General features: G+C 39.9%; 1 protein-coding gene across 1 annotated transcript in view; it reads right to left on the bottom strand.

The window, feature by feature from the left end:
* The window catches only part of CCDC81 (coiled-coil domain containing 81), a 34,857-nt gene that overhangs the window by 916 nt on the left and 14,411 nt on the right, over positions 1-19,530 (bottom strand). The window contains exons 8-14 of the mRNA XM_079789482.1: positions 17,152-17,245; positions 16,618-16,764; positions 15,444-15,548; positions 12,285-12,457; positions 11,577-11,655; positions 11,130-11,350; positions 1,069-1,194 (exon numbers count right to left, since the gene is read on the bottom strand). Coding sequence (XP_079645608.1) covers positions 1,069-1,194; positions 11,130-11,350; positions 11,577-11,655; positions 12,285-12,457; positions 15,444-15,548; positions 16,618-16,764; positions 17,152-17,245 — 945 coding nt within the window. The remainder of the gene's footprint in view (positions 1-1,068; positions 1,195-11,129; positions 11,351-11,576; positions 11,656-12,284; positions 12,458-15,443; positions 15,549-16,617; positions 16,765-17,151; positions 17,246-19,530) is intronic.

Below are 19,530 nucleotides of genomic sequence, written 5' to 3'. Positions count from 1 at the left end.
TAAATCTCCAACTCCCCTTTTCCTTCCTCTTCCAAGCAATCAAACAGCCCACTTCCCCTATTTTCCATGTCATCCCTCATACTTTCATTGTCACAAAATATGGGTTTTGCACATTACAAAGAAAGGCCAAAAAGAATGCCTTAAAAGAAAATCTAAAATGAAAAGGAGAGTTACAGATCAAGATCTATTGTGACAAATTTTACCCATGATAACAATTAGTTGCTAATTGGCAATTTAAAATATTATTTGGGTATGTTCAGGTTTTCATAGCATTTGATTGTATAGGCTTGGCCTGTTTTTTCAAGTTTTTAACATTCTATGAAATCATACCTTACATTTGTAAAGTGTTTTAATTTTTAAAAGTAGTACCTTTCTACCTCCTTATTTGAACCCCAAAACTCGTGTGTTAACAAAGGCAGGGAGGTATTTACTTCCCCATGTTACAAATAAGAACATTTTAGCTGCCTCTGCAAAGTGCGTGCTAATTTTCAAAGCCATGATTGATTCCCTAACTCTAGAATGTAAAAAGATAGCTGCAGAGAGGTACAGGGATACAATGATACATTTCAAGATGTTTTTGGTTGGTTCCATAACGGGTTTCTCATTTTTCCAGTTGCCAATCTTGCCCACAACCCCTTGACTCTGCTCTCCGATGACCATTCTGTAAGCCTTGGATGTGTTCAGATGGAAACTCAGTCTCCCTATTTCCAACTAGTTATTTCCAAAGACAATTCCCACCCTCCTCCCCCTATGCCTTCCCACCCTCCACAAAAAAAGTAGAGCCACCTTATACAGAGGCAAAGATTAGGGCAGAGATGGCAACTACATAACACAGCACAATATTCTCCAATCCCATATTCATAGCAGACATTTCTAATACATCGAAGCCATTTTTTCTCACTGAACCCAGAATTCTTTTCCCCGTAAAGTTCGCTAGGCAGCTACTACTGATCAACTGGAGTTGGCTCTTGAAATCCATTGGCCATCCCACAATTAGAGGAAAGTAAACGAGGAGCAGAAGGGATTTTCTTTGCAAACCCAGAACTTCTAGTTCCAATCAGGTATTACCGCTCAAAAGCCTTCTCCTCCCAGTCCCGCTGCCTCTTCAACTCAGCACTCCGCTTCCAGTCCTCCTGTAAGCTTTGGTTCATTTTGTTCGCTCTCTCCAGCTCTGCATCTCTGTCTGCCAAGAGCCTGGGGAAAACAGAATAGTCTGATTCTATTCACAATACTGGGAAGGGCATATACACTAACCTCATGAGCCCCATTCCTTTTATGGTAAATTAAACAAAAACCTTCTGGTTTTGTTTCTTTGAAATGTACCAAAAGATATGAACACTGTACAAAAATGCCACAGTGAAACTCCTAGCTCTCAAATAATGTATGGGTTTAGGACCTTTCATCTTCAATCCTGTTTAAGTTAGCAGGATTGAAACCTTTTTCCAATTAGCAAATTCAGCCTTGAAAGCTATTAATTTCCTTTGAGGCTAATTTTTAAAATACATTTTTAGTATTGGTAGTGTTACAGATATCTCCCATTACCCCCCCCTCATCTTTACTCTCCCGCCTCCTAGCCCCTACCCACTCCTCCAGGTCTTCACTACCCTATTGCCCAAGTCCATGGGCTATACATATCTATATATTTAAGAGGCTAATATGCTAAGTGTCCAACCGTCCAACCGGTCGCTGTGATGTGCACTGACCACCAGGGTGCAGATGCTCAACGCAGGAGCTGCTGAGCTGCAGTGGTTCTCAGGTGACACACCCCAGAACCAAAGAGGAGGGAGCCCGATTCCTCGTGGGGCCGTGCGATTCCACCTTCAGCTGAGGGTTATGTTGTTGCTGGGGCACTGTTGGCCCCAAATCTCGTTTACTGCCCACTTGTGTTTGTGTTCCACACCCTGTACGACAGCAACTTTGCACAGTGCCCTCTCACACTCCAGGATCCCTCGGGGGGTGTTGGAGAGCCGGTTTCTGCCCTATCCCTGCAGGCCAGGAGGAGGGACCCCACCTGCAGGAGGGACCCCACTCGCTCGTTCTGCAAACAATGGGGAGGGACCATGGGAGGTTGGCTCCAGGGTGTGTCCAGCCTGTCTTGCCCAGTCCCGCCCCACCGGCCACCTTCTAATTAATTTCCTTTCAATATGCATGAATCCATGCACCGGGTCACTAGTAAGTATATAAGTTTTTTGGTTTATCTCTTCTCATCCCCTCAATTTGAGGCTAATTTAACTGCTCTGAAGAATCATCTCAAATGGATTTCCAATACTTTATGCTTCTTTTCCTTTATTCCAGCCTCTCAGCTGTCAGTAATCAGCCTGCCAGTTGCTGCAGGCATTTTTCAAGACAAAGTAGCCAGGTGTACAAAGGATAAAAGAGACAGAAGTGAGTAGGCAAAAGAAAATGAGATTGAAAAAATATCTAACATTGTAAAGAAGATAAAACCAAAAAAAAGAGGAGTGTTTCATGAAGGTCATATTTTTAAAGAAGTGACTGCTGTATAATGTCTCCTCAAGAACAATGTTCCAAGGAGAAAAAAAAATGGCGGCGGAATAGACAGACGGGTCCCAAGCCTTGTCCCAGAGCAGAAAGAAGGAACAGCTGAGGGTCACATGGGGAGTATTTGCTGGTGAGTTAAAGGACAGCTAAACTCCAGGAGAGGGTGGGGGACTGCTGGACGGGGTTCCCCTGACCAGGCAGCCCCCACTGCAGCTGAATTCCCTCTCAGAGCGACCGGTTCCGACGCAGAAACCGCGCTATCTTGAAGAAGAAAGTAGATCTTATCAGAAGCTTGAAAAGTTGTAACTGCGGAGACCTCCGAACAACTGCGAGCCCCAGAACACCAGTCACCAATTGGCGCAAATACACGATTTCAGAAGAGGTCTACACTCCACCACGTAAAGGAGAGAGAGGACTACATAACCAGACATCCAGAGAAGAGAGACCATGGGGAGACAAAGAAACAGCCCGCATATGAAAGAAAAGCAGGCATCACCAGAAAAGGAAGTAAATGAAATAGAGGCTAACAACATGTCAGAGAAAGAATTCAGAGAAATGGTCATAAGGTGGCTGAAAATAATGGAAGACAAATTTGACAATATGAGTAAGAACCAAGAGGAAATGAAGAACCAAGAAGAAATGAAAAATGGCATCACTGCTGTAAAGAATTCAATAGAAAGCATCAAGAGTAGAGTAGAAGAAGCAGAGGACCACATCAGTGAGCTAGAAGACAAGGTGGGGAAAAATACCCAATTAGAGCAGCTTCTAGAAAAAATAATTAAAAAGCAGGAGGAGAGCCTAAGGGAACTGTGGGACAACACGAAACAAAATAATATCCGCATAATAGGGGTTCCAGAAGGAGAGGAAACTGAGCAAGGAATAGAAAACCTGTTTGAAGAAATAATGACAGAAAACTTCCCTGATACAGGGAAGAAAAAACCCACACAAATCCAAGAAGCTCACAGAGTCCCAAACAGAATGAACCCCAAAAGACCGATGCCAAGGCACATTATAATTAAATTGGCAAACACCAACGACAAAGTAAGAATCTTAAAAGCGGCCAGAGAGAGACAGAAAGTTACATACAAAGGAACCCCCATCAGACTAGCAACTGAATTCTCAACAGAAACTCATCAGACCAGAAGGGAATGGAATGAAATATACAAAGTCATGCAAAGGAAGGGTCTGAATCCAAGAATACTGTACCCAGCAAGGCTATCAATCAAAATTGAAGGTGAAATCAGGAGCTTCACAGACAAAAAAGGACTAAGGGAATTTATCACCACTAAACCAGCAATGCAAGAAATGTTAAAGGGTCTGCTGTAAAAAAGAATATATAAAGTGAAGAAGGAACACATGGGTAAAGAATAAGAATGGCAACAAATAAGTACCTATCAATAATAACTTTAAATGTAAATGAATTAAATGCCCCAATCAAAAGACACAGGGTAATGGATTAGATAAGAAAACAAGACCCATAAATCTGCAGTCTACAAGAAACCCACCTCAGAAAAAAAGACGCACACAGACTGAGGGTAAAGGGATAGAAAAACGTTTTCCAGGTGAATGGAAATGGAAAAAAAAGCTGGGGTAGCAATACTTATATCTGACAAATTAGATCTCAAAGTGAAGGACATAACAAGAGATAAGGAAGTCCACTTCATAATACTAAAGGGAGCAATCCAACAAGAAGAAATAACTCTGGTAAACATATACGCACCCAATACAGGAGAACCCAAATACATTAAAAAAAAAATCCTGGAGGATATCAAGGGAGAGATTGATAGCAATACACTCATAGTAGGAGACTTTAATACCCCACTATCACCATTGGACAAATCCTCTAAACAAAAAATCAGCAAAGAAACATCAATCCTAAATGACTCATTAGACCAGATGGAATTAATTGACATCTTCAGAACATTTCACCCCAAAGCCACAGAATATACAATCTTCTCAAGTGCACATGGGACATTTTCAAAGATAGACCACATGCTGGGATATAGGCAAAGTCTCTTCAAATTCAAGAAGATAGAAATCATACCGAGTATCTTCTCAGATCACAGTGGCATAAAACTGGAAATCAACTACAATAAAAACAATCCAAAAAAAATCTAACACATGGAGACTAAACAGCATGCTATTAAACAATGACTGGGTTACCAGAGAGATCAAGGAAAAAATAAAAAACATCATGGCAACAAATGACAATGAAAACACAACAATCCAAAATCTATGGGACACAGCGAAAGCAGTCCTGAGAGGGAAGTTCTACAAGCCTACTGCAAAAAAACAAGAAACAATGGTAATAAATTACCTAACCCTACAACTCAAAGAATTAGAAAGAGAGCAACAAGAAAGGCCCAGTGTAAGCAGAAGGAAGGAAATAATAAAGATCAGAGCGGAGATAAACGACATAGAGACCAAAGAAACAATACAAAAGATCAACAAAACCAAGAGCTGGTTCTTTGAAAGGATAAACAAGATTGATGAACCTCTAGCCAGGCTCACCAAGAAGCAAAGAGAGAGGACCCAAATAAACAAAATCAGAAATGAAAGACCCCACATAAATAACAGACCCCACATAAATACAAAGGATTGTTACAAAATACTATGAACAACTTTATTCCAACAAACTAGACAACCTGGAGGAAATGGACATATTCCTAGGAAAATATAACCTTCCAAAACTCAATCAGGAAGAATGTAAACAGCTCAATAGACCAGTAACTATGGAAGAAATTGAAGCAGTCATCAAAAGCTTCCGGCAAACAAAAGCCCCGGGCCAGACGGCTTCACAGGAGAGTTTTACCAAACATTCAAGGAAGAACTAAAACCTATCCTCCTCAGACTATTCAAAAAAATTCAAGAGGAAGGAACACTTCCAAGCTCCTTCTATGAAGCCAGCATCACCCTAATACCAAAACCAGATAAAGACAATACAATGAAAGAGAATTACAGGCCAATATCCCTCATGAACATAGATGCCAAAATCCTCAACAAAATTCTAGCAAATCAGATCCAGCAGTACATCAGAAAGATCATACACCATGACCAAGTAGGATTTATCCCAGGAATGCAAGGATGGTACAATATCCGCAAATCAATAAACGTGATTCATCACATAAACAAATTGAGAGATAAAAATCACATAGTCATATCAATTGATGCAGAAAAAGCATTTGACAAAATCCAACACCCTTTCTTGATAAAAGCTCTCAACAAGGTGGGAATAGAAGGATCATACCTCAACATAATAAAAGCTATATATTTTAAACCCACAGCTAACATCATACTCAATGGGCAAAAACTAAAAACATTTCCCCTAAGAACAGGAACAAGACAGGGATGCCCACTCTCACCACGCCTGTTTGACATAGTACTGGAAGTATTAGCCATTGCGATCAGACAAAAAGAAGAAATAAAAGGCATCCAAATTGGAAAAAAAGAAGTAAAGCTGTCCTTATTTGCAGATGACATGATATTGTACATAAAAAACCCGAAAGACTCCATAAAAAAACTAACAGACTTAATAAATGAATTTGGCAATGTAGCAGGACACAAAATTAACGCCAAGAAATCTATGGCATGTCTATACACCAATAGTGAACTTACAGAAAGAGAGACTAAAAAAGCAATCCCATTTACCATTGCACCAAAAAAATTAAGATACCTAGGAATAAACTTAACCAAGGAGGTAAAAGACCTATAAGTGGAAAACTACAGGACACTGAAAAAAGAGATAGAGGAAGATGTAAACAGATGGAAGAACATACCATGTTCATGGATTGGTAGAATCAACATCATTAAAATGTCCATACTACCCAAAGCAATCTATAGATTCAATGCACTCCCCATTAAAATACCAACGGCATATTTCACAGACCTAGAAAGAACTCTTCAAAAATTCATCTGAAATAAAAAAAAGACCCCAAATAGCCACAGCAATCCTGAGAAAGAAGAATAAAGTAGGAGGGATCTCAATACCAGGTTTCAAGCTGTATTACAAAGCCACTGTTCTCAAAACAGCCTGGTACTGGCACAAGAACAGACATATAGACCAATGGAATAGAATAGAGAATCCAGATATCGACCCAAACCACTATGCTCAATTAATATTTGACAAAGGAGGCATGAACATACAATGGATCCAAGACAGTCTCTTCAATAAATGGTGTTGGAAAAATTGGACAGATACATGCAAAATAATGAAACTAGATCACCAACTTACACCATACACAAAAATAAACTCAAAATGGATACAAGACTTAAACATAAGACAGGAAACCATAAAAATACTAGAGGAATCCACAGGCAGCAAAATCTCAGACATATGCCGAAAGAACTTCTTCTTTTTTTTTTTTTTTAATATATTTTATTGATTTTTTACAGAGAGGAAAGGAGAGGGATAGAGAGCCAGAAACATCGATGAGAGAGAAACACCGATCAGCTGCCTCCTGCACACCCCCCACCGGGATGTGCCCGCAACCAATGTACATGCCCTTGACCGGAATCGAACCTGGGACCCTTCAGTCCGCAGGCCGACGCTCTATCCACTGAGCCTAATCGGTTTCAGCGAAAGAACTTCTTCACTGATACTGCTCCTAGGGCAATAGAAGCTAAAGAGAAAATAAACAAATGGGACTACATCAAAATAAAAAGCTTTTTCACAGCAAAAGAAACCATCAACAAAACAACAAGAAACCCCACTGTATAGGAGAACATATTTGCAAATGTTATCACTGATAAAGGTTTAATCTCCAACATCTACAGGCAACTTATACAATTTAATAAAAGGAAGATAAATGATCCAATAAAAAAATGGGCAACCGACCTAAATAGAATCTTTTCGAAAGAAGACTGAAGGAAGGCCAAGAGACACATGAAAATATGCTCAAAGTCACTAATTATCCAAGAGATGCAAATCAAAACGACAATGCAGTACCATCTCACACCTGTCAGAATGACTATTATTAACAAATCAACAAACGACAAGTGTTGGTGAGGATGTGGAGAAAAAGGAACCCTCATGCACTGCTGGTGGGAATGCAGACTGGTGCAGCCACTGTGGAGAACAGTATGGAGTTTCCTCAAAAAACTGAAAATGGAACTCCCATTTGACCCAGTAATCCCACTCCTGGGAATATATCCGAAGAAACTAGAAACACCAATCAGAAAGGATATATGCACCCCTATGTTCATAGCAGCACAATTTACCATAGCTAAGATTTGGAAACAGCCTAAACGCCCATCAGCAGATGACTGGATCAGAAAACTATGGTACATCTACACAATGGAATACTATGCTGCCATAAAAAGAAGGAATTCTTACCATTTGCAGCAACCTGGATGGAACTGGAGAACATCATGCTAAGTGAAATAAGCCAGTCAATGAAAGAAAAATGCCACATGATCTCACTCATTTATGGATAATAAAGAACATAAACTGATGAACAAAAAGATAGGTACAGAGGCAGTAAAGCATCAAACAGACTGTCAAATTACAGCGGGAAGGTTAGGGAGAGGTGGGGGAGATAAGAGATCAACCGAAGGACTTGTATGCATGTATATAAGCATAACCAATGGACGCAAAACACTGGGGGGTGAGGGCATGTATGGGAGTGGGGTGGGGGTGGGGCAATGGTAAGATATGTACACGTATAATACCTTAATTAAAAAATGGGAGAAAAAAAAAGAAAAATGTTCCAATACTCCCAATGTTAAGTGCTTCTATGACTGGTCTCCAAATGCATAGTCATTGCTTGTTGTGAATCACCTTAGACCTGGTTCAAATTATTTATATGTACCTATATCTTGCCCAGCTGAAACTCTTACCATCAACTCTAAATAAAGTCTAGAAGGGACTCTATGTGACGGTTGATTTGGGCTTTGTTACAGGTAGCAACCACCACTAGGTGTCAGGACCAACCAATAAAAAGCAATAATGTGCTGTGCTCGTTCACTTCTAAGAGCATTTTCCTCTAACAAGCATAGCAGTCATTATAAAGATTAAATGAAATAATACACAGAAAGTATCAATGCCTATCACATAATGGAAGCTCAATGACTGAATGGTATCTATTATACATAATTTATTAACCTTTTTTCTTTTTATAATTTTTTTTCATTGTAGTAAAAAACACAACATAAAATTGAGTGAGCATCTTGGCCACTTCAGTATATTAACATCATTGTTTACTCAATATCCAGATCTCTTTTCACGTTGTAAAGATGAAACTTTAAAGTCATTAAACCACTCCCCATTCTCCCTCCCTCTGGCCCCTGACAACCACCATTCTACTTTGTTCCATGAATCTGACTTCTCTGAATACTGTACACTGTATAACTGAAATCATATAGTATTTGTCTTTTTGTGACTGACTTATTTCACTTGTAATAATGTCCTCAAGGTTTACCATAGTGTAGCATGTGTCAGAATTTCCTTCCTTTCTAAAGCTGAATAATATTCCATTGTATGTATATACCACATTTTGTTTATATATTCATCTGTGGTTGAACACTTGGGTTGCTTCCATTGCTCAGCTATTGCGAATAATGCTGACATGAGTGTGCAAATATCTCTTCAAGATCCTGTGTTCAGCCCTGGCTGGTTTGGCTCAGTGGATGGAGTGTCAACCCATGAAGCAAGAGATTACTGGTTCAATTCCTGGTCAGGGCATATGCCTGGGTTGCAGGCTCAGTCCCCAGTAGAGGGCGTGCAGGAGGCAGCCGATCAATGATTCTCATCATTGATGTTTCTATTTCTCTCTTCCTCTCTGAAGTCAACAAAAATATATATATTTTTAAATACATTTAAAATCTCACCTTCCTACCTTACCATATTTACTCATTGGAGTGGAAAATCACTATATCTCAGTTTCACATAAGTAAATATTCAATAAATCATGAACTATCTCTTATCTTGGAAAGGCAAAATGTAATTAAATGCGAAATGACCTCTATTTCAAACAGAGCAAATGATGACAGCTGGTGGTTGAATAAAGCTCCACACATTTCACAGAATATGGACACCATTTGTTAATGAGCAGCTATCTCATTGTGGTTTTCATTTGCATTTCCCTAATAACTAATGATGATGAGCATCTTTTCATATGTTTTTTGGCCATTTTTATATTATCCTTGAAAATATAGATTAAAAAGTCAGTTTAATTTAAATGCCTAGAAAGTAAGAGAATGGAGTAGGGTTAGAGGGGAGGCGGCAGACTGCTGGTGGAAGCAAACCAGGGTACCTTTATAGAAAACAAACTGTCAGCACTGATAATATTTAAAATGCTCCATTTGCTTGATCTAGCAACCTCAGCTTTAGGAATTTATCCAATAGAAATTTTTAAAAGTATAAATTATATGTAAAACCAGTATATATTTAAAATGTTTAATGAATCCCTGGCCGGGTGCTCCGTGCTTAGAGCATCGGCCTGCGGACTAAAGGGTCTCGGGTTCAGTTCCCAGTCAAGGGCACGTACCTCAGTTGCAGGTTCAATCCCCAGCCCAGTTGGGAACCATGTGGGAGGCAACCAATTGATGTGTCTCTCTCACATTGATATTTCTCTCTCTTCTCTCCCTCCTCCCTCCCTTCCACTCTCTCTAAAAATCAATGGAAAAAATATCCTCATGTGAGGATTAAAAAAAAATGTTTAATGCAAAATTGCTACAGCAAAATATGTGGAAACAAAGTGAGTGATCATTAATAGTACAGAAGTTAAATTATAGTAATCCATATTATAGATAAGTATTTAACTACTCCTACCTCTCTCTCCTAACCACGCAACCCCACCCTCATCACAATATACTCCTTCTTCAACCTGCTGTTCTACTCATATTTTCATGTGCGCACCTCCCTGGTGTAGAACATTAGCACTTCTTCGCACCATCCCACTGACGATTTATAAAATGTTAATAAAATAACTTTTTTTATTTTTGTAAATACAACCGCCTTCTAAAAAGAGGAGATTCCTTTGAAGAAAAATCCTTTTGGAACTCCTGAGCACTTTGATGATTTTATAAAATTCCCTACTGGCGGGTTGCCTCATCGGGGCTTTTAAAGAACTAGGTGTCTGGTGTTTGAATTTAAAGGTACTTGCATTGCTATGGCATGAAGTCCTCTTCTGCCCACCCTGTCACCTCCACCACCCACTGCCCAGCAACCATCAGTACAGCTACCACATGCACAGTTCTTTGAAAGAAGGGGTTTTTCAGAGGTTGAGAAAGGGCCTGAGTTTCATGCCTGAGTCTATTTGAGCACAACAGCACATTTGTGGCTCCCATTGTATTTCCAATGGCAGTGCTGATGTGGACAAGTCTTTCAAGAAGTTGTACTGGCAAGGGAAAGAAAAATATGAAGAGGTAACTGGAGAGAAAAATGGGATCAAGAGAGTTTAGAGTGTTTTTTAAAATTTGATAACTTTTCTCCATAGGGTGAATTGTGAGGATGAAGTGAGATGAAGCATGCAATAAGCTTAGGACAATATTTTGCACATAGTATCTCCTCAGTGTGATCACTGTTCTTATTGCTTCTCTGCGGTTGTATGAGAATGAGAAAGAGAGAGAAGGGAAGATAGAGGAGAGGAGGTAGAGAGGAGGAAGACGAAGAATGATCTGGGGTCTCCTACTGTTGCTGTGTCTTCTGCAGCATCAGCAAATCCCGCTTTTGGTCCACCAGATAGTTCAGGATGGCTTTCCTCTTGCGGCTAGCAGCTGCCTCCTGCTGGTGTCTCATGCAATTCTGTTCTCGCTTTCGTGTTTCTGCCATCAGCTCAGCCTCATTCCTGCCAAAGATGGGCTCACAAGAGTCCGGCTCATATATAGGCAGATGCGGGAATCTGTTCTTTATCTGAAACAGGGACACACATAATGCAGATTACAGTTACACCAGGAAATAAACTTTATGCACGAGGATGCAGCACAGTAACACACCAATACCTACAGGAAGGAATGGGGGCCTCAAAACCACCAAATGGATAACACATAAGGGGATTCATAACATCACAGTATTTATACATATTTTAGAATGCTACAGAAGCACTGTACAATCCTTAAATAAATAACTGTTCCCCTACCTGTGCATCTAAAGCCCTCTTGTAACACTCCCTTTCTTCCATCTTATCTTGTATATATTTGGCTCGTTGGGCAGCAAGTCTGGCAGTTAAGAATAAGGGAAGAATAAGGGAAGGTGGGGGCAAAGTTTGTTACTGAGTACTTACTAATACAAATTAGCATCATCAAAACATGTCTAATAACTATTAGGAACAAGACCCTGGTGAATAAAAAGTGAGAGTTCCTTCCAGGAGCTTTCATTTTAAGAAAGAAAACAGTCATTCAAATCCATAGCCTAGGGGACAATGTCTTGGACAGACAGGACAGGGATAACAAGCAGGTGCCCGACCATATCATACAAATGCACTCCTACGGGGGCAGGCGCTCCTCCTGGTCCCGTGCTTTAAAAAAATCTAGATAGGAAAGCAAAAAGTGTCTCTATCACCTATAAAATGATTCATCATAAGATTCCTTTTTAAGAAAAGCGATCTTGCCTGGCCTACACAGCTCAGTGGTTGAACCAGGAGGTTAGTTTGATTCCCGGTCAGGGCACAAGCCTGGGTTTCAGGCTCAACCCCCAGTAGTGGGTGTGCAGGAGGCAACCGATCTAGGATTCTCATCCTTGATGTTTCTATCTTTCTCTCCCTCTCCCTTCCTCTCTGAAATCAATAAAAATATATTTTTTTTAAAATTCGGGCTCCATTTTCCTGAGCGTGTCTAGCTAGACTCACTCCTCTGTGAGTTGCAGTTGTTCTAGGCGTTCCATCAACTCTTTGTTTTCTCTTTGCTTTATTTCCTTTTCCCGTCTGGTATTCATTTGTTTCAGGAGACCTTGGATATGTTCCTCTTGCTTTAAAGCCTTGCTCTCAGGACTGAATGGCCGTTTATCAAATAGGAAGGATTTCTAGAATGAAAGAGAAGCAGTTTATTTATTCTAGAATACCAAAGAGCAATAAAGAATAAAGGTGATAATTCAGAAAATTAAAATCAATCAGGAAGTAGTTATTAATTTATAAATCCTCAACACACTGACCAGCTAGTATTGAGGTAACGCACAGAGTAATAAGAATATACTCAAGGATAAATCTAGCAGCACAGACCAAAGCCCAGTGTCTGAGATGAAAAAGGACTTTCTGGAGTGGGTCCAGAGCTAGTGCATACAAGACAGAGAAGGAAATAAGAAGGAATTGTGAGAATGCAAAAGCATGAGCAAGGACAGTGAAGAGGTGGGAATCGGGAGAACTGCACACTTGCTCTGGGCCTGGCTGTTCTAAACACTGATGATTCAACAGTGACCAGAACTGAGACCCACAAACCGCCATGCTCTCATTGAGCCCGCACCCTGGAGCAGGAGACAGAGAATCAGTAGATAATATACAGATCATTTAAGATTGTGGTACGTGCTAGGAAGCCCTTATCATAGCAAGTGGGCGGGTGGGAATAGGATTAAATTGGTTGGTTATTAGTGGAGATGAGGAGACCCATGTCCCATACAGTAGGAACAGCGAACGCAAAGACACTAGATGAAAGCAAGCTAGGCATGTTTAATAAGCAGAAAAAAGTGCATGTGGCAGAGGCAGAGTGAGCAAGGGAAAGTAGAAGTAGATGAGCTCAAAGAACAGGGTAGGACCTGACAGGTCAAGGTAAGTTTAAATTTTATTTTAATTCAATGGGAAGCCATTAGATATGTTTTGGTTAATCATTCTGAGAGGCTGCTATGTGGACAATAGATTGTAGAAAGGCAGGCCTAATTAGGGAGGGTGTTGCAGAAGTTTGGCCTTATAATGTGGCTTGGACTAGGGTAGTAACATTGAAGATGAAGAGAGGATAGATCCATGTTGGAGGTAAAGGCAACTGGACTTGCAGATGGTTGGGTGTGGGAGACAGAGGAGGAGGAATCAGGAATCTGAGTGTGCAACTGTCTGCCTGCTGATGCCACTTACTAAAATGGGAAAGCTGAGAGAACAGGTTGAGAAAGGGAATCAAAAATTTTGTTTGGGTCTTTTTAAGTTTAAGATGTCTACAGATACATCAAATAGGAGATACTAAGTGGGCGTAATACATATAGTGCGCAACTTATATCTAAGAGGACAGAAAGATCATACCTAAATCTTAAAAGCACTGTGCTCTACCTCCTTCCCTCCCTGCCATCCCTGCCTGGAAGGTTCTTCTTCCATTCAGGTTTTTTCCTAACTCCTATGGGCCAGGAGGTCTTCCCAGATCTCTGGTCTGGGTTAAGTGACTCTCCTCTTTGCTCACATAGTGCCATATTCTAAGACTTATCATAGCATTTGGTATACCACACTCTTGTCTCTTTAAATCTGTCTCTCCCACTATCTTCTTCAGACTTCTTTCAAAGAGAACCTTGTCTTATTCATCTTTGTATCTTTGTATTCTTAGCCACCAGCACAGTGGCAAGCACACAGAAATGCATTAATAAATGTTTGACAAAAAAATATGTATTTTATTAGATTGATGCCCAGAGTGTCAGTCTACCACTTAGATAGTGGGTGAAAGGAGAAAGATTCAGGCAGAAGTAAAGGTAGACATATAATGATTGAAAATATTGAAATCAGTGACAAAGCAGGTGGCTCACCTCCATCTGAAGCTGGGCTTCTCAAACTTTAATGCACCCACAGATCACCTAAGGATCTTAATCAAATGTCGATTCCCATTCTGGAGATCTAGGGTGGGGCCCCAATTCTGCATTTCTAGCAAACACTCCGGTAATGCTGGTTCTCCCTTTCAATCAGCTATTCCTGGGGCAGGACTTTAGTAGACTGTCCCCTATGACCCACCCCAGCTCCTGGTTGAGAATTTCTATCATTAATAAGCTCTGTAGTGACGAATAAGAACTGTGTGCTGAATGTGAACGCTGTGGAGGCACAACCCACTTTTCACATCTGCCAGTTAAAAACCAGCACAACATAGACTGAAGAACAAGAACAGCATTGATCAGACTGTCAGACCTCAGAGGGAAGGTAGGGGAGGGTGGGGACAAGGGAGATAGATCAACCAAAGGACTTGTGTGCTTGCATATGAGCCTAACCAGTGATCATGGACAACAGGGGGAGAGGGGCATGCGTGTGTGGGGGGGTTTGGGAAGGGAATGTGAGGGGGTTGATGACAAATATGTGATACCTTAATCAATAAAGTAATTAAAAACAAACAAACAGCACAACCTGCAATACAGTGTGAAAGAAAAGGGGGCCATAAACTAAACCTGACATGCTCAGGGGAGCCACCTGGCAGGTCTTACAGACTCAGTGACCACACAGGATGGTCTGATTATAAATTTCAACCTGGGCAGGTCATCTAGCAGGTGGTCATACCCCAGGCCTATAGCTTCCTTAGCCAAGGTCAACCTTTACCTTATGAACTCTGTCTATTGTTCTTACACATCTAGGAAATGTCAGAGTAATTTCCTTTTCCTATTCCTCAAAGGCACAACCACCTGCACAAGACCATCAAACCCCACATTGTTATCTTGTTCCCCACATACCATCTCTATGTGCTGTGTTAATTATTAACTATCCTTTACCCACAAGTGTAAAAAGTATGTGTTTTTCTATTTTGCTTTTTTTTATCTAATCCCAGAAATTTCCCCACTTTCCTTTTTCCTGTCCCCTTAATTTACTACCAATGGATTTCATGTAATTTTCTTTAGGTTCTCTCCTTTGATTCTAAAGTATAAAATAAGCTACAAAATTGCCATTCTCCTGAGCATTTTCTCAATCCTTTCAGATTTTGCTCCTGGGCATATCCTCAAATTTTTGACTGAAATAAACTCTTATGAAACTTTTCTATAGGCCAGACATTCTTTGTTAACAGAGCCTAAAATTCACAGAGGGGGCAAGTATTCACAATAGAAATTCTAAAAATACCCTTACATAAAATCCAGGTTTCTCGTTCTTGTGGATTCGCACAGCTTCAGCAACTCCAAGATTATAGGCAGCATTTTTTTGATTCTGTTCTCTATTAGCCAGACTTCTCATCTTTAGGGGAGGGAAAAAACATATTGAAATATACCCTTTAAAAAATTAGTTCAACTATATTAAAATAATCCATCCAAGCCCGGCCGGTATGGCTCAGTGGTTGAACATCGACCTATGAACCAGAGGTCACCATTTGATTCCTAGTCAGGGGCACATGCCCAGGTTGCAGGTTCGATCCCCAATGTGGGGTGTACAGGAGGCAGCAATCAATGATTCTTTCTCATCATGGGTATTTCTATATCTCTCTCCCTCTCCCATCCTCTCTAAATTCAATAAAAATATATTTTTAAAAAATAATAATAATCCAACCAAGGTAGAAACCTGCCTTTTGGAGGGAAAGGTTTTATTCCCTGTTCTTGGGCTTCAGGCAACACCTCTACAGGGTGCATACGAAGGAATGGAAGGTTCCTTACCTGATATCACAAATGCAGGAAAGGGTCAATTATTAGTGACCACAGACCAGTTATTGACAGTGCACCTGCAAAGGTGCCATTATGTCTTTGCTTCTTGACATAGGCCATGAATTTGAAGAAGGAAGCATTGACCATGATTATATTTTACCAGAAATGAACAATAAAGCCATATAAATCCAGAAATTCCACCTTTAAAACTCAGTCCTTATGGGGGAAGGAGAAGAAATCAGCTGCTTGAATATTCATCCCAGTGTTATTATTAGTGAAAACTTGGACACAAACCTAAGTTGCAGTCGTGCAGTACGTAAATGATTAAATGTATTACATTATAGGCATGCAATAGGACATTTTAAATGCCTTTTTATAGCCCTAGCCGGTTTGGCTCAGTGGACAGAGCATCAGCCTGCAAACTGAAAGGTCCCAGGTTCGATTCTGGTAAAGGGCACATGCCCGGGTTGTGGGCTTGATCCCCAGTGGGGCACTTGCAGGAGGCAGCCGATCCATGATTCTCTCTCATTGTGGGTGTTTCTATCTCTCTCTTCCCTCTTCCTTCCTCTCTGAAATCAATAAAAATATATTTAAATAAATAAATGCCTTTTTATAATCATGGTCTACTGTCTCATGTTAAATACTCTTTCGTCAAAGCATTGAATTACCTGGTTCTTGAAGAAAGTATCTTGATCTTTCAATATTTGATACTGCTGTATGAGTCGCTCCTCTTCTATCTCTCTCCTCCTCCTCTCCTCACTGTAGTACAATGGGGAATTTTGTTGTGCTCGTTGCAAACATACGTAACACAACTCCTGCAATACCAAGTTTTAGGACAAATTAAGTTTTACCTTTTACTTTTTTGCCTTCACAAGCTCTCCAAAGGTGGGGTGTATCAAAAAGCAGACATTATAAAGGATATGTTAATGGTAATTAGCAAAATGAGATTTTCAGAGTGGACCCCACAAATATTCAAGAGGGTTTTACTCAACTCTCATTTGATAGCAACTGAAAATTAATAAGAGGTTTCCCACCCCTATTTCTAACTAGTCGATTGACTAGTAGATAGATTGATGACAGTCCAATTTAGAGTCCTGAGTACTGGAGCCATATCCACATGTTAAAGAGTGATTCCCGGAACTCTCACTGAGAAACAGAAGTCAGAAGAAGGTTCTGATTGAGTTTTGTTTGAAACTCTGTACCTGTCCTGCCTTATTATGATTGTGGCAAGCACTGGCTGGAGGAATTTTAGGTTTCATTTCATTGTCACTTTTCCGGCACCTTGAAGATGATAAGCTATAAAAACAACACAACATTAATTCATGTTTAACACAGTGCAACATTGAGAGCAATGATCATTTTAGAGGCAAGTGTAAAGACAGAGTAAATATCTCAGTGGTTTTCTTCAAAGCATCTGTATCTACAGAGGTTAAGAGCCTATGCTTTGTGTCAGATAGACATGGACTTGACCAGATTTTTTGCTTACAAGCTGACTGGCATTAGACAAGCTGGGTAGTCTTATAAAATCTGTTACCAATTCTGTGAAATGAGGATAAAAGTTATTCCTTCTAAAAAAAAAAAAGTATTGAGTGCTTACTGTGTACACTATTCTCTGCATGGAAGATGCAGTGAAGAAAACACACACACACACACACACACACACACACACACACAAAGATCCCTGTGGAATTAACCTTCTGATGGGGACAGGCAGATAGCCAATAAACAAGAAAAATAAGTGAACTATATAGTATTTTAATGTTTATTTAGATAGAGAGAGGAAGGGAGAGAGTGAAACATCGATTTGCTGTACCACTTACTTATGCATTCATTGGTTGATTCTTTTATGTGCCCAGACTGAGGATTGCACCCACAACCTTCGCATATTGGGACAACGTTCTAATCAATTGAACTACCTGGCCAGGGCTACTATATAGTATTTTTTATGGTGCAATGTGCCACATAGTGCTGGAAGAATAGAGTATTAAACCATAACTAGAATGGCCTGGGAAGTTCTCACCAAGGAGACAATTGAGTAAATATCTGAAAGAAATGAGGAAAAAATGTGTCTCAGTGGTTGAGCATCGACCTATGAACTGGGAGGTCACAGTTCGATTCCCAGTCGGGGCACATGTCTGGGTTGTGGGCTCAATCCCCCATAGGGGCATGGGGGTGGGGGACAGCCGATTGGTAATTCTCTCTCATCATTGATGTTTCTATCTCTCTCCCTCTCCCTTCCTCTCTGAAATCAATATGTGTGTGTGTGTGTATATATATATATATATATATATATATATATATATATATATATAGTCATCCTTGTGCAGGGGCCATGCTAATCTTCTCTGTATCGTTCTAACTTTAGTATATGTGCCGTTGAAGTGAGCACTAAAAATATATTTTTAAAAAGTAATGCAGATATCTGATGAAGAGGCATTCTAGGCAGAGCCAATGAGTGCAAAGTCCTTGTAGTGTTAGCATGCCTGTGTTCAGTGCAGCTATAGGGAGGTCAGAGATCAGGCAGGACCTCACAGGCCATAATAATGCCTTTGGCTTTTGCCCTGGGTGAGAATGGGAAGCCACTAAGGGTACAATGTCCAGTATTAGCAAGGCTGTAGAGAAGACAGCAGTCCCTCATGTTATTGCTACTAGGAAGGCAATTGGGTACAATATTTTTTAAGATAATTAGTAAGAGCAACAAAGGCATAAAAAATGGTCTCCTTCCTTCTCTCTGAAATTTCACTTTACTGGGATTATTGGTAATTTTTATATCTTTCTTTTCTCGTTCTTTCAAAATTTTTGTGATAAAAATATATTATTTTAGTAATCAGCACAAAAAATATTTGTTGGTCAATTGCTATAGGAAACCTTCATTAACAATTACTTTCCCCTTTTTGTAGCCTCTGTACTTTCTTTTGTTACCTTCATCACATGGATTGTTTCTTAACTGTCAGTCCTCCTACAAGACTATATATTTTATTAAAGGAGGTTTATGTCTTTTATATGTCGTATAGCTCTGTACATTCAGTGTCTAAAAACTTCCTGGCACAGGATGGTGCTCAATGTGTGTTGGATTGAACTAAATCACAAAGTACTAGACATTTAACTCTCAATTATAGTTGATAACAGTGAAGTTATCCAAAACAAGCATGCTTAGAGTTTTGAACAGGACTTTAGTAACCCAAAAGTACATACATTGCACACATAACAGCTGATACATTAATAAATTGAAAGTTGACAGCACAGTACAAGGCACATAAAAATACTCAATAAATACTTGCGTGTGGTTGACTGATTTGTGGTCTCGAAAAGTATCCTACTCAAAGGGAGGAGAAAATAAAAATTTTTTGACATAACATAACAAGAAAAAGACACAGCCATTGAGTGCAATACATTCATTCACTCAAAGAACATAACTATTGAGTGTCAGCATGTATGGCAAACTGCTTTCCAGTTTGATCTCACTATAAAACTGTGTCACGTCATAATATCCAAGCACTCAGAAAACAAAAAGGGAAGTTTTCCCAAATCCACAAGAAAAGTTAGATGTCCCCCCTCTGTGCTATTTTGTTTCCATCTGT

Source organism: Cnephaeus nilssonii, assembly GCF_951640355.1.
Source record: "Cnephaeus nilssonii genome assembly, chromosome: 13".
NCBI lineage: Eukaryota > Metazoa > Chordata > Mammalia > Chiroptera > Vespertilionidae > Cnephaeus > Cnephaeus nilssonii.
This window is presented reverse-complemented; position numbering and strand designations above follow the sequence as displayed.